This window comes from Maylandia zebra, linkage group LG16 (assembly GCF_041146795.1).
Source record: "Maylandia zebra isolate NMK-2024a linkage group LG16, Mzebra_GT3a, whole genome shotgun sequence".
NCBI classification, from domain to species: domain Eukaryota; kingdom Metazoa; phylum Chordata; class Actinopteri; order Cichliformes; family Cichlidae; genus Maylandia; species Maylandia zebra.
The window spans coordinates 26069730-26083103 of NC_135182.1; the positions used below are offsets into that span (position 1 = coordinate 26069730).

General features: G+C 40.5%; 1 protein-coding gene across 9 annotated transcripts in view; it reads left to right on the forward strand.

The window, feature by feature from the left end:
* The window catches only part of LOC101469398 (LIM and senescent cell antigen-like-containing domain protein 1), a 36772-nt gene that overhangs the window by 11415 nt on the left and 11983 nt on the right, over positions 1 to 13374 (forward strand). The window contains exon 1 of one of the 9 annotated variants that reach the window (XM_004555586.5): positions 7399 to 7776. The exons of 3 other annotated variants lie outside the window; for them this stretch is intronic. In XM_004555586.5, the coding sequence (XP_004555643.2) occupies positions 7568 to 7776 (209 nt within the window). In that variant the 5' untranslated portion in view covers positions 7399 to 7567. 5 more of the 9 variants (XM_004555585.5, XM_004555587.6, XM_012920304.4 and 2 more) reach the window with 5 other exon arrangements.

A 13374-nucleotide genomic window follows, 5' to 3' on the forward strand; every position in this document is an offset into this window, starting at 1 on the left:
CCATTTTCGATTCTGTTTAACGATTCGATTCTTTATCGATTCTCTTATCGATTCTTTTTTTTTTTTAAAAAAAGGAGAACACTAAGGTCGATTAGCTCAGAGCTTTGTTTTATATCTTCTCTTTGAACAAGATAGAAATTTAGGAGTAACATGGCCTTACAAACCCAACAGTGAGATCTTGAGAGATCCAGCCTACGGCTCTTCAATGGGGTGTCACAGGGTCCCCAGGAAAAAAAATTGTAAATGTAAAATAATAAAATAAATATTCTTGTGAGACATATCACATATTGACGGGGTCGGGTTATGTTAAAAAGTATAAATTTTTATACTTTGTTCATTGGTTCAAAGGTACCCCACACTTCTTTTTTTGTTTGCTTGTTTGTTCTGGTGTATTTTTCATTTGAACTGTTACTCTGCCAGAGTACTCATATTTACAAGATGGCATTGAACGCCCCATTGGTGTATCAGGAAAACTATTTTGTACGTATGTTCCTTGAAGGGGATTGAAGTCGTTCTTTTTTCCACCGCAACGAAGGGCTAGGAGTAGGAGAGGAGCTGCTGTATGTTTTTGTTATCGAATCGATTTGATTGTGAAATAAAGCATATGCAGTGAGAAAGCAACTCCAGGAGTCATCCCTGCCTTAAAGCTGCAACATTCTTCTGTAGCAATAACAAAGTATAACATAAATTGTTCTGTGGCAATTACACAAGAATATCCAGTAATGTCCCTGCCCACAATTAAACACATTCACTTACCAAAAATCGGGGGCATCTGCTGTGGCAAATGGGTGCAAGCCTTTTACCACAAACTTAGACACTGCTCGGTGACATTCGTCTATCCTGGCCTGAAAGGAGACGCTACCGGTAGACTGCAGCGAGAACTGCCAGCATCTGAGCCAGACTCTGTCTGTCTCTCTCATCATGGTCACCTACATGTACAGTAATGGCAGGTCTTGTAATAAGGCAGATTGCGCTAACATAATATGCACTGTTAGTTGATTATTTACCTGCCGCATTAACGGGAGAGGACGTGCAAACGTTAGCGCTGCTGCTGGGTTGAGAGTCACGAGTCCGGAGCGGAATTAAAAACGCGTGTCATCGCGTGTTTTGTGAGCAAATGCTTTTGCATATTCGTAGTGTTTCCTCCCTTAAATGAAATATCTACTTTGCAAGTTGCCCTGTTGTCATCGGTTCTCATAAAGTATAATCAAACTTTTGAGCGTTTGAGCCGCTTAGGCGCCGTGTTTCCTGCCAGGTAAATGACGCTCCGCAACGTGGTGACGTCATTCGGGGCGACTGGAATCGATAAGGGAATCGTTTGCAAAAATGGCAAACGATTCCAAGGAATTGAAACAGTGGGAACCGGTTCTCAACAAGAACCGGTTTTCGATACTCATCCCTAGGTATAAATCCTATGACAATTCATGTACTGTTGACTATCCGTGTGAGGGAATAATAGTTAATATCACAAAAAAGGTTCTGCTTGAAGAACAGTAAATAGTAGTCTAATTTGAGTTTTATGATTGTGTGCATAACCTCTTACTTCACTATTGGTTGTGTGGTTTGGCTACAGGGGTGGCCACATTTTAATCTCTGTTGTCAGTGGCCATGGCCACCCCTTACCTCCGGCCCTGCAGTTAGATCCGCCTACACACTTCCACTTGTCGTCATCAGAATTAGGTGGAGCAGTTGCAATGTTGACAAAGAAAACAAACACCGCAATTTCAAAGATTAGATTACATTTACATTTTCCAAACCAAAAAAACATCCATAACTATGTAAAAATTATTTATTCGTTACATGTAATGATCAGTTGATTCATATTTATTGGGGATGGGGTGATGTTAAATAATCTTTAAACGAAGATGAAGATTGCAACTTGCTAGTAACTCTGCACTAATAACAAAGAGCATGTGACATGTTGCTGTTATGCTTTGTGTGTTTTTCCTGTCCTGGGCAGTTAAATGGGATTGAACATTTGATAGTGGAGGTCAAAGTGGCCTTCAGGACACACTCATCGAATCACTCAGTTTTACATGTTTGTGTGCACTTCTATGCTTGTGCTGGTGTGTGTACACTTGACTTGGTGCCAAAGGTTTTGCTCAAAGAGACGTCAGGTCTGTGTTTCCATGGCTGCTGTTGACACTGCGAGTATGTTACAGGTGGTGTGTTAGATTAGTTTCTTTGGTCTGAGACTCCTTGTGTTGCATCAGCTGAGAGGAATCAGAACTGCTGCTGATTCCAGTTTTAAAGCGAGCCTGCAGAAAGAGGCCAATTAAGCCTAGAGTAATATACATTTAAACATAAATGTTCTGTATTATATTGTATGAATAAATGACCTGCTTTGTTATTATATATACATAAAAACAACAAAACTGGTTTGGTTCCATCTTAAGTTTAAAAACCAAATAGAATAGAATTGGATGCCCTGTAGGAAGAAGGCAGTGTGGACAATGTTCTGCTGAGAAAACATGGGTCCTGCCATCTATCTGGATGTTAGTTTGACACGTACCACAAACCTAAGCAATGCTACAAATCCAATAGTGGATCCGACCCGTTGGAGTACTCCCTGATGGCTATAGCCTCTTTCAACAGGGTGACACGCCCTACTACAAAGCAGAAATGTTTCAGGAATGGTTTGAGGAGCACAACAATGAGTTTGAGGTTGTTGACTTAGCCTCCAAAGTCTCCAGATCTCAATCCAATCAAGTATTTGTTGACTGTGTAGGTCAAACAAGTCAGATCTATGAAGGCCCTACGTCACTGATCAGTGCTGTTAAAATCTTGGTGCTAGATACCATGGCACACCTTCAGGGGTCTCGTGAACTCCAGGTCAGAGTTCTTTTGGCAGCAAAAGGGGGACCAACACAATATTAAGCAGATCTTCATAATGTTATGCCTGATCGGTGTATGCTCCCGAACTCTGCTGAAGCTCTGCCGTGTTTATTTGCTCATTTGAAAAATAGAGGACCTGTATTTGTGTTTTTAGGATAAGCTAGTCAAAAAAGTGCACATCTAAACATCAGCTCCTTTGTAATCAATGGATGCTTATCATGAGTGCCAAGGGCTCGGACAGTGATAGAGTCTATAAAGGGATCAAATGTTGGTTCAGCACATCTAATGTTCCTTTTGTAAAAAAAAAAAAAGAAAAAAAGAAAGGAAAAGGTCTCAAATATTGCACACAGAAATCATAAAGAAAAAATCTGTTATCCTTTTTCTGTCTAATGTCTAAACATGCTCCACAGTTGGAGACAAGCCCAGGTCATTTGATTGGAACCTGACCTGTGAACCCTCCAGTGATTCCCCCTCTCCAGACTTTTATTAGCACTGGTCATTTATAGCACTCTTTCAAGCTAATGCTGGACACACTATCCCGAGTGTCCCATGTTCTGATTTTGGTTGAGGATTAAGATAAAGTACATGATTTTTTTGTGGCAAACAATTCAAACCACAAAACAATATATAGATGACATAATTCAGAACACTGCAAAACTACTTTTTCGGTGCTTTCGCCCTGGCATGATGATGTTGACACTGTACCACACTCATTGACCCTTAATTTAAGTGAAAGCTGTTGCTAATGTTAGCTTAAAACTAGATTATATAATTTTTTGATGTTTTATTATTCACTTTATGTTATGCAGCCGATGCTGACACGGATATTTGTTCAGTTAAAAATCTAATATGATCAACCAATAACATATCTACGAAATATTTTTTTCTTTCAGATACGCAAAGCACAAACACATTGCCTTAGCATTTGTTTTATTTAGTTATTTATTTACGTGTTTAAACGTAACAAACACAAAAACAGTTTTTTGTGTTTGTTCCAAACACATGTTGCCAACTGGGAACTTGTCAGGAAAAAAAGTCTCAGATTACTTGTTTACGCAGATAACTCTGACTCTGCTCTATCCACTCTGTTTCCATTAGGGATGTTGTGGAGTGCCCTCTGGTGGGCAAACTATGCAACATCGATACTCATAATGTGGTTAAAGGTTGTTTTTTCCATCTTGTCTTTACTTTTTGAATAGATTTTTAAAATCTTTGTTCAATTCTTAAATTAAAACACAGTGCTCACCATTTTTGTGTTTAATATTAAAGAAACAGCAATTCTCTTTCATAGATTCCTTGATTATTTACCTGATTATAACTGCTGGAAGACCAACTACACTGATCCCTGTATTAGAGTATCTTTTTTTAATCCTCAGTAGTGCTTGACACTATTACGTCAGATTTAACAAGGAGTGAATGAAGCCTAAAAATCCTGTCCTGCTAAAGGAACACACCAGAGACATTTATCCAACTGCTGACAGTTGCTGTAGCCAGTTTTAAGCTCAGGTTGACGTTCATATCAACACTCACATTATCTCTCTCTTTCTCTTTCACTAGTATTGAGAAGCTCTTTGGCTGAGTGCTGGGATCAGACTATACACTTACTGTCCAATCTGAGTTGTAAAAAGCAACAAAACTCTGTCAGTATTGTGTCTTGGATGCTTCAGGAATCTAAGACAGAAAGTCCTATGTGAAGGTGTTTTTTTTCACATTTTCTAGTTTAGGTGTGTCTAGAATGATCAACAAAAACGAGAGGCACAGTTTGAGCGGTTTCATCTCCTCACATGTCTAAACAGTCATTTTGAGTAATGACAAACTCTGCTCTGGGGTGAAGTCACTTGTTTGGCCTTTAAATAATATCTAGAGAAGAAAAGTTATAACAATTGAATTTTCCAGTTTCAATATTGGCACATTCAATATTTTCAAATTGACACTATGGTTAGAAAATAACCAACTTGTAAAGACAACTATGATCAGTGTGGGCACCAGAGAACTTGAATAATTGTTTGTTCAAGTCTTTCATTTTTGAGGGTGGAACACTGTGCTGTGACTGTAATCAGGAGGAAAGCTTCCTGTTCAGCACCCACCCTGCGTCCATTGTGCCCCGGTCACTCAATACTGATTCCAAGTGGCTAAGATTCGCCGCACAGACCACGTGACATTATGACAGACAATGCTCTTTTCTGAAAAAGCTCTCGAGGCTTTAAATAGTGCCCGGTGATATGTCTGGCTGATTATGTCATCTATGTATGAATCCAGACTTTGTCTTTTGATGACAACCAGATTGTTCAGACATACCTACCAAGATGTCATCCAAGGGTTAGTATAGTCCTGTTGTGAAGCCTTGAGCTTTTTCACCATATTGATGTTTGGAAAGCAGGCATGACACATGTGGGGTAAATATGAGTAGGAGCCACTTATCAGTACTTTACCCCTCTTTTCTTTACCTGAATCAAGAAAGTTACAGATTAAACACCACATATTATTCAGCAAGCTTAAAACTAGCAACTGAGACCATGAACTCACAAGAAACTCATTGCCTCAGGTTATAAATCAAAGCCTGTACACTTTGATACAATCAGTTGATTTTTGCAACCAGAGGAGTCTCCCATTCCTAGAAAGAAAGAATGCAGGTTTAAGGCATCTGCGTACTGGCAACCTTTTGATTACCCCCCGAGTCTCTACCTCCTGAGTTTACTTTGCTTACTTTCTCACTCGTTTGCATCTTCCTATCACAGATAGGCATCTTCTCCGGTTGCCAGTGGTTTCGTAACATCTTTCAGTCACTGTAAAACTACTATTGTATTTTAATAAAATATGAACAATGTCTTTACACCAGTTAGTATCTCTGGTGTTGCCTAGCAAGAGCACCAGTCAGCTAGTCGCAAGCTTATGCGTTGGTATCGAGAAGAGGCATGAAAAAAAAATCTACAGCTATGATGCTTTTAAAAACAAGCAAGAAAAAAATGTGGGTAATAGACTTTGAATGTGAAGTTATGTAGCCTTCCTCCACTCCGAAGACAGAGCTGGCCTCTATCATGTATACAAATTCTCTCGCACACATACACAGACACAAAACAGCAGCTGCCAGCACCTAGTTTGGAGTCGAGGCTCCACTGGGTGTCTATTTGTAGAATGGAGTCATGTAGTAAGACTTATACTGAAGGACTCCGACGTGTTTCAGCTGGACGCACAATGACACATGGGACTTGAACATCGTGGTGCTGACGCTTTACAGGTTTAAGCAATCATCAGCCATCCCTTACTTTGCTGGATTAACACACTGGCTGCTCTCCAGTGTGGAGAGTCAAACATGTTTGCCTCACTGGAGCGTATTTGCGGATATAGCCTGGTGTTGTTTTGATGGTTTGGGAAGTGGTCATTAATTTGAGATGCCAGCTTAGTGTAGCCACATAAAGAGCTATCAAAGAGAATTGTGGCTTTAAAGGAATGCCCTTGGCTTGGACCAATATAGGGTAGAAAGATGATTAACAAATTTATAATTGTAGCCCTAGACAGCTTCTGATGTTTCAGACTGATATTGGAGAAGATTCTTACTATTTTCTCAGTTGAATTCAAGTTTGAATCCTGCGGAGACTTTTAAAGAACAAAAGCAGTTCATAAACGGTGTTTTTGGAGCTGGTGAATATGAAAGTGTTCAGGGATTCTGACTCAGCGAGGCAGCTTGCACTGATACAGACTTTGACATGATACCAAACTTTTTTTTTCTTGTGTGTGAATTTCCTGCTTTGCACAACAACACAACAGCTGGAAAGGGAAGAAACAGGGATGTTTGTGTGTAAAAAAAAAAAAATAAATAACAAAGGAAAATGCGTGCAATTAAAGCCACTTCTGTTTTTTCCTGCATGTGTTAGCTACTTACCTCGTATCAGGAGGCTGATTACGCATTCAAGTCTGGCCCCTGCAGGCTTGCCGAACACACTGCTGCTTGGTTTCTTTCACAACTGTGTTTATCCAATGATGTCTTACATGAGATGGAATAAACAGTAATCTGTTACACTGTTATTCTCTCTGTTCCTGGTTTGTACTGGACTCTTTTAGGCTCTTTGCGTCGCTGTCTGACATTCCCGCTTTGCGCAATCCTCAGTTGGAGCCACATTGTTAGATCTCCCAGAAAGCTGAGAGCTCCAGCTGTTTAACACAAACACACACACAGAGATTGATAGCATGAGGAGATATCAGGCGAAGACAGTTTATATATTAGGGATTTCAAAAATTAAAATAATGCTGTGTGTGTGTGTGTGTGTGTGTGTGTGTGTGTGTGTGTGTGTGTGTGTGTGTGTGTGTAAGTGCGATCTGACACAGTGACCTCTGCCTGGACAGGCGTCAGGGTGGGCCTTTCAATTTCAGCAACCTGCCCAAGAATAGACAGCGAGTTTGGAAAAGTGTGTGTGTGTGCTGAGAGTTGATGGGGGAGTGAGAGAAAGGGGGGGGAGTATGTCCATGAGAGAGGGTGTGTGTGTGTGTGAGAGAGAGAGAGAGAGAGAGAGAGAGAGAGAGAGAGAGAGAGAGACTACTCCCAGTGTAGTGTGATTGGTGTTTTGCTCTCCTTCTTGCTATGTGGATTACGGCTCTCCCTGCCTACTGCATTCCTGCTGCTGGAAACGAACACTGAAGCATCCCAAAGCATTTTTACTGGAGTGTAAGGACTTTTAATAGCATTTCTCTTGAGCCAGCGGTAGGCGGACTATTGCTGTTAATTCAGATAAGCATGGATATGAACGGACGTGGAATGCCTCCATCGATACCTGAGGATGAAGCTGTACACCACAGTCCTCACAGCGAGATGAACGGCTACCATCAGAGGCTTCAGGGCGGTGGAGGAGATGGAGCGGAGGATGAGGTCCCCGTGTCCAAATCACAGAGGCGGAAGAGTGATGTGAAAGTCTACAAGGAGTTTTGTGATTTTTATGCTCGCTAGTAAGTAGATCAGAAGTAAGATTTTATTGTGACTTGGAGACCTCTAACCACAGATTTCTGTGAGTGTAGTAAGAAAAGATATACCTCAGTGTAGGATGTTGAATGTGCAAATTGTGCCTTGAGGTGTGTAGTAGTCTTCTGCTTTCCCCTTTCAGCTGCCCAACTGCCAAAATATCGACAGGACTTAAAGAGTTGTCTTCTTTGCCTGGCTGTATGATGACTGGTATCATCTCATTCTCAGCTTAAGAATATGCTTTTTGTAACCAACATGCCAATTGAAGTGGTAGCAGTGCACACAAAAAGGGATTATGACAGAGAAATTGTGGGTTAAGGACTTTACTCTGCTCATTTGCTGACGTAGCGTTAGTGTGTTAACCCCGAGCTTACGGCCGTGTTACAGAATGTGAAGAATTCTGATTTATTTACTGGGCTTTATCAGCTTAAGCTTCCTTAGGTGCCATGTTTGTGCAGGGATAGCTCTGAGCGCTACAGGAGGGAGCACACAGGAAGAGTTATTTTTGTGCCAAGGGGGGGAGTTGTTATGCAAAGCAGAATATGCTGGCTGGCATTTGAAGTATGTGTGCCTGAAACACAGGAAGGCTAAATATACATACTTTATTTCTGACTGATCAGGGTACATCATCACATGTGGGAAAGCATGAATGTAGGGTCACCCACAGGTTTCTCTAAAGGACGCTTAGAGGCCTGTCATCGGAAGCAGTCAGTAGAGACAGAAGAGACAGAAAATTTTGTTTTGAGGAAAGCAAGAGCCGTGTCAGTCGTGTAAAACATTGAAATGGAACTTTTCAATATAATATTTCTTTTCGTGTGCTAAGACAGTCATTTCATCCACTGATTTTAGCTCTATCTTTGAGCCTGCCCCTCCCTGTAATCCAACTTTTCGCTGACTGGCTGCACCTAGCAAACAAAAGGTTTGAACAGCAGATGGGTGGGGCTTCTGTGCTCGCAGCCTAAAATGGTCATGTTAGGAATATCCGTTCTCAATGACATCATACAGGGGCCGAGTCAGGAAACCGAGCTGTTGGTTCACGGGGATTACTGGCACATGTGCTGACATCATTTTTTAAAAATTTGGCTATTTTTACTGTGAGCCCTCACCAGTGTAATAAGGCAATTCTTATTTGTAAATCTGTGTTGAAATCATTCTAAGAAAAGCTGAAATTTACCATTGCATGGTCAGAACAGTCAGGTTTTTTATATTAAAGATACAAGAAGAATGAGAAAACACTGAAAAATCAAATCAGAAGACCTGAAGATAAATGGAGACCAGAGAAGGCAGAGTAGAGAGAACAGATGGTGCTCATAAAAAACGATTTTCTTTATCCACTCTTATCCACTTTATATTCACTGTGGAGTTTTAAGAAATCTGGACCCATTTTAATTGTATTAGAAATCATTTTGCCTTCTCTTGACTTGTCCATATGAGCAGTTCATGCAGAAGCTGGTGAGAATTTTTTTTCAGCCTACACGGCCTTAAAAAGAGCCGGATTGTCATTGATTGCACCAGGCTTAAAGAAACAACGTATTTTCTCTGAAATCTGCATCTCTGGCTTGTCTTTGGCTCACACAGAGTGCTAGAAGCTGATAGCAGAGTGGAAATGCCTAAAGGATGTATCACTTCCTCCCACCAAGCCTGTGGACAGGGCAGGGCTCTCAGTGTGTTTGATATCAGCCCAGACAGGGCATATAAAACAATATGCGTCTGATAAGCATGTGAGGAGTGGAAACATCTTGTTTCAATGTGTTCATGTTAAAAGAACCTCCACTCACTCTACCCGTTTGATGTAGCGCGCATTCTTAAAGCCATTTGGCAGACATTTGGAATGATGACCAGTTTAGAGTAAAGCCCTAAACAGTGAGTTAAAATGTCTTGAAGTTTATGGAATTCTTGATGATTCCCAAGTTGGTGTGAGTTTAAATGAACAGATGGCATCACTCCATAAACATCCTTCAACGGCCTTGTGTGCGTACTTCTGTTGCTTAGATACACTGTGGTATTGTGACCTTTAAAACAAAGCAGCGAAGCCGGGACAGTCCCGCTATTCCCTTGTCATTGTTCCTTTATCTCTGCAAATGTCTGCACATTCCCATTCACCTCCAGTTTGTCTTAAGTGTTAGGAGGTGTTGTTATTCTGAGCAGGGGGCATATGCTTTTATTAATTAACAGTGAATGTTGCAGTTTTGGCATTTGATTGCTTTCTGTGCTTGAGGTCGAGATGAAAGTAGTCCAAAGTTCAGCCTGAGTATAATTTGTAACAGAAGTGGGTTTGGAGAGTTATGACAATATAAAGGATCAGATTGGGGAGAATTGTGTAGAGATTGCCATACCGGATTCATTTGGTCAGATCTCTGTGCTCGGTCTAACAAATCCTACCTTTAGGAGTAAATACAGACTGGTCAGATGCACACAGGACCAATCAGCCAAATATTAGATGATAGTATAGCCAAAACTTGTCAACATCTATAAAAACTAGATGCTGTAAATTTGAGCTGACTGTTTGACAGATGTGTTGCACATTTTTCATAATAGATTCATTCAGTTTGAGAGAGAGCGTAGTTTGCCCGTTGCCAGATCAGATTGGCTTGTTTTCCATTTTGTAAATCAAAATCAAAACATCCAGCTGTGTGCCAGCTGTTCATGTGTCAGATTTTCTTTTTATTTAAATGAACTAAACGTTTGGGGGTTTTAACTGTGTGTTGTGACAAATTTTGCAGATGTGATGGTTGACAGAAGAAAAGATTGCAAATAATTCTTTTTGTTTTTTGAGGATGGTTTCACGGATCTCTGTTGCAGGTTTTTGGGTGTGCCTCATAATGTGCTGCTTGTTCTGGCACCGGTTTTTGCAACATAAGGAAATATTAGCCTGGGGCCCACCCCCAGTGATGCATTACAGTTGTGTTTTTAGCAGTACAGCAGTAAAAAAATGTAAGGACTGGTTGTGTGGCTGGCAGAGTTGCACTCAGAATACAGCACATGGAAACAAGAGGATTAAACTAAGCTAAAAATGCTTTTATTAAACTAAAATGAAGTATAAAATAACACAAGCTAAGGAAGGTATAAAAAAAACCCTTTAATAAAGATAATGCAAGGGAGAATACAACCATGAGAGAAGATGTGACAAAAACAAGGGAAGACTGAGGCAATAGATACAAACAAAGGATAACGAGAGAATGGGAAACAGATGAGAACACAGCTGGAGATAACTAGCATAATGCCTAAGGAGGAAGTAAAACTAGACACAAGATACAGGGAGGAACAGACACCAAAATAAAACAGGAAAAGACTGACACACCCAGACTAAGACAACCAGGCTTAACACAGACAGAAGACAAAACATGGAGACCAAAGACAAGGAACAGAGTGGGAATACACAAAGGGGATACACAACCTTCAATTAACTAAATGCACAGATAATTGAACAGTAACCTTAAGATCATGAGAGAAAGCCCGAATGTCAACAAACAGAATACAGAACCATGACACCAAGAGTAATCAAAAATACGAAACCAGAGAAACCCAAAGTTTCTCAAAACAAACAATTCTGATTGTCGAGCAAAACAGCAATAGCTGTTCTGTGTCCTGTGTACTGTTTGTTTGTATATGTGTCTTTTTGGCTGCTGTTACAACCAAATTTCCCCTTGTGGGACAATTAAAGGATTATTCTATTATATTCTATTCTAATAGCTGCTGCCTGTCTCAGGTTTCCAAACTTTAAAAAAAAAAAAAAATCATTAGACCACATCTGTTCTGTTTTGTTTGGGGTTTTTTGTTCTGTTTTGTTTTCTGTATGAATCCATGTTAGTGCATGCACTCACATTTCTTGGATGGACGAGCAGTAACTTTAGTTTGTTTCCCAAATCAGCTGAGCCAAAATAAACCTAAAACCTTGTGTGTATGTATGTGTGTGTGTGTGTGTGTGTGTGTGTGTGTGTGTGTGTGTGTGTGTGTGTGTGTGTGTGTGTGTGTGTGTGTGTGTGTGTGTGTGACTGGTCTTTCCCACATTACTTTCTCTTTTGACTCAGTATATCTTTCAGCTGTTATGATGTTGGTGGACGATACTACATCAGGTGTGTCCTGGCATGACCCTTGTTATTATTATTCTTTAGGGAAATATGTTACAGAAAGAAATTCCTTACAGATGTAAAATCAATGGTAGGAAACAATAAAATATTTTTTATAATTAAGTTAGAGAAATAAGGTTGGACTTATTAAATAGGGGGGAAAACCCTGGGTACCCTAAAGAGGAGCCGTCTAGAGGACTACTCATACATTAATAGCAGTTCTTTTGTAAGCCATAGGAGTTGATGCAGATAAGAAAGTAGTTTACTCAGTATGGCAAAAACAATTTGCAGGGAAGTGGCAACCAGAGACCATGGAAATGAATATTTGGTAACCACAGGTGTGTCACGGTTCTGGGTCAGTTTGACCCAGTATTTTGAGTTGTCATGTTTTTGCAGGTTTAGTTTAGTTCCATGTGTCATTTTCTGTCTGTCTCTCTATGTCGAGTCTGCGTCTTAGTGTGATGGTTTCTTGTTCCTGTTTTATTGTGAAGGTCTGCGTCTCATGTGAGTGTGTTCAGTTTTACCTCTGTCTTGTCTTGTTGATTATTCCCAGCTGTGTCCACCACCTGTGTGTAATTCCCCTGTGTTTCTCTGTGTATTTAAGTCGTGTCCTCTGTCATTGTAGTTGCTGGTCCGTCTGTGTATCCACCATGTTTCTTCCGTGTGTTCCCCGCTGTCACCATCTTATGCCGTCGTCCACCTTGCTTCATGTTTGAGTTCCGGTTCGTATTCAGTAGTTTAGTTGTCTCCAGTCTAGTTTATTTCGTGCTCCATTTGCTGTTTGTCTATATTTATTTCGTGTTCAATAAACCACCTTCACTTCTCCACTACTGCCTGCGATTGGATCCTCATTTGTTATTTTCACACGGCTCTTCTCACCCGCCGTGACAAGGTGAAGTAACGGTTGGCAACACAAAGTAGGTAGGAGCTGAGATAAACTTTGTGACTGACTGAAGCAACCATGAGTGAGAGTAAAGGAAAAAAAAAAAGAGAGTAAAGAATACTGTTGACTGAGATATGACCTGGTACTTAATACAATAGAGGGCTTACCTTGGATACTAGAGCCTGGGATGGTGGCAAGCAACCAGCAGTCACCTTCAAAGCAATGCACGGAGTGACTTGGTTCCCAGCTTTAGGATTAATGAAGGCCAATAAACCGGATTATAGAATACACAGTTATGTTTTCTTAGCATTATGAACCACCTTTAAACCACACAATGATGCCTGCAACAGACAAAAGGCAATGCCCTGACTCAGAGTAAAGTATGGTGTCATCTGCATAAAGCTGCATTTTAGCAGTAAATCAATTCTTTTAAATTGTGTTTTTAAAAATAGAAAAAAACGGGTCTAAAATTTAACCGTGGGGGACTGTCCAGAAAACTTGACTTGTATCCATCTGTATAAACACAGTGAGATATATCCGCAAGGTAGCTCCTGAACACAGTCACCCAAACCAACATCACTGAGTCTGCCTAAGAGCAGGGTTTGCTCAAGAGAATCAGATGCCTTGGATAG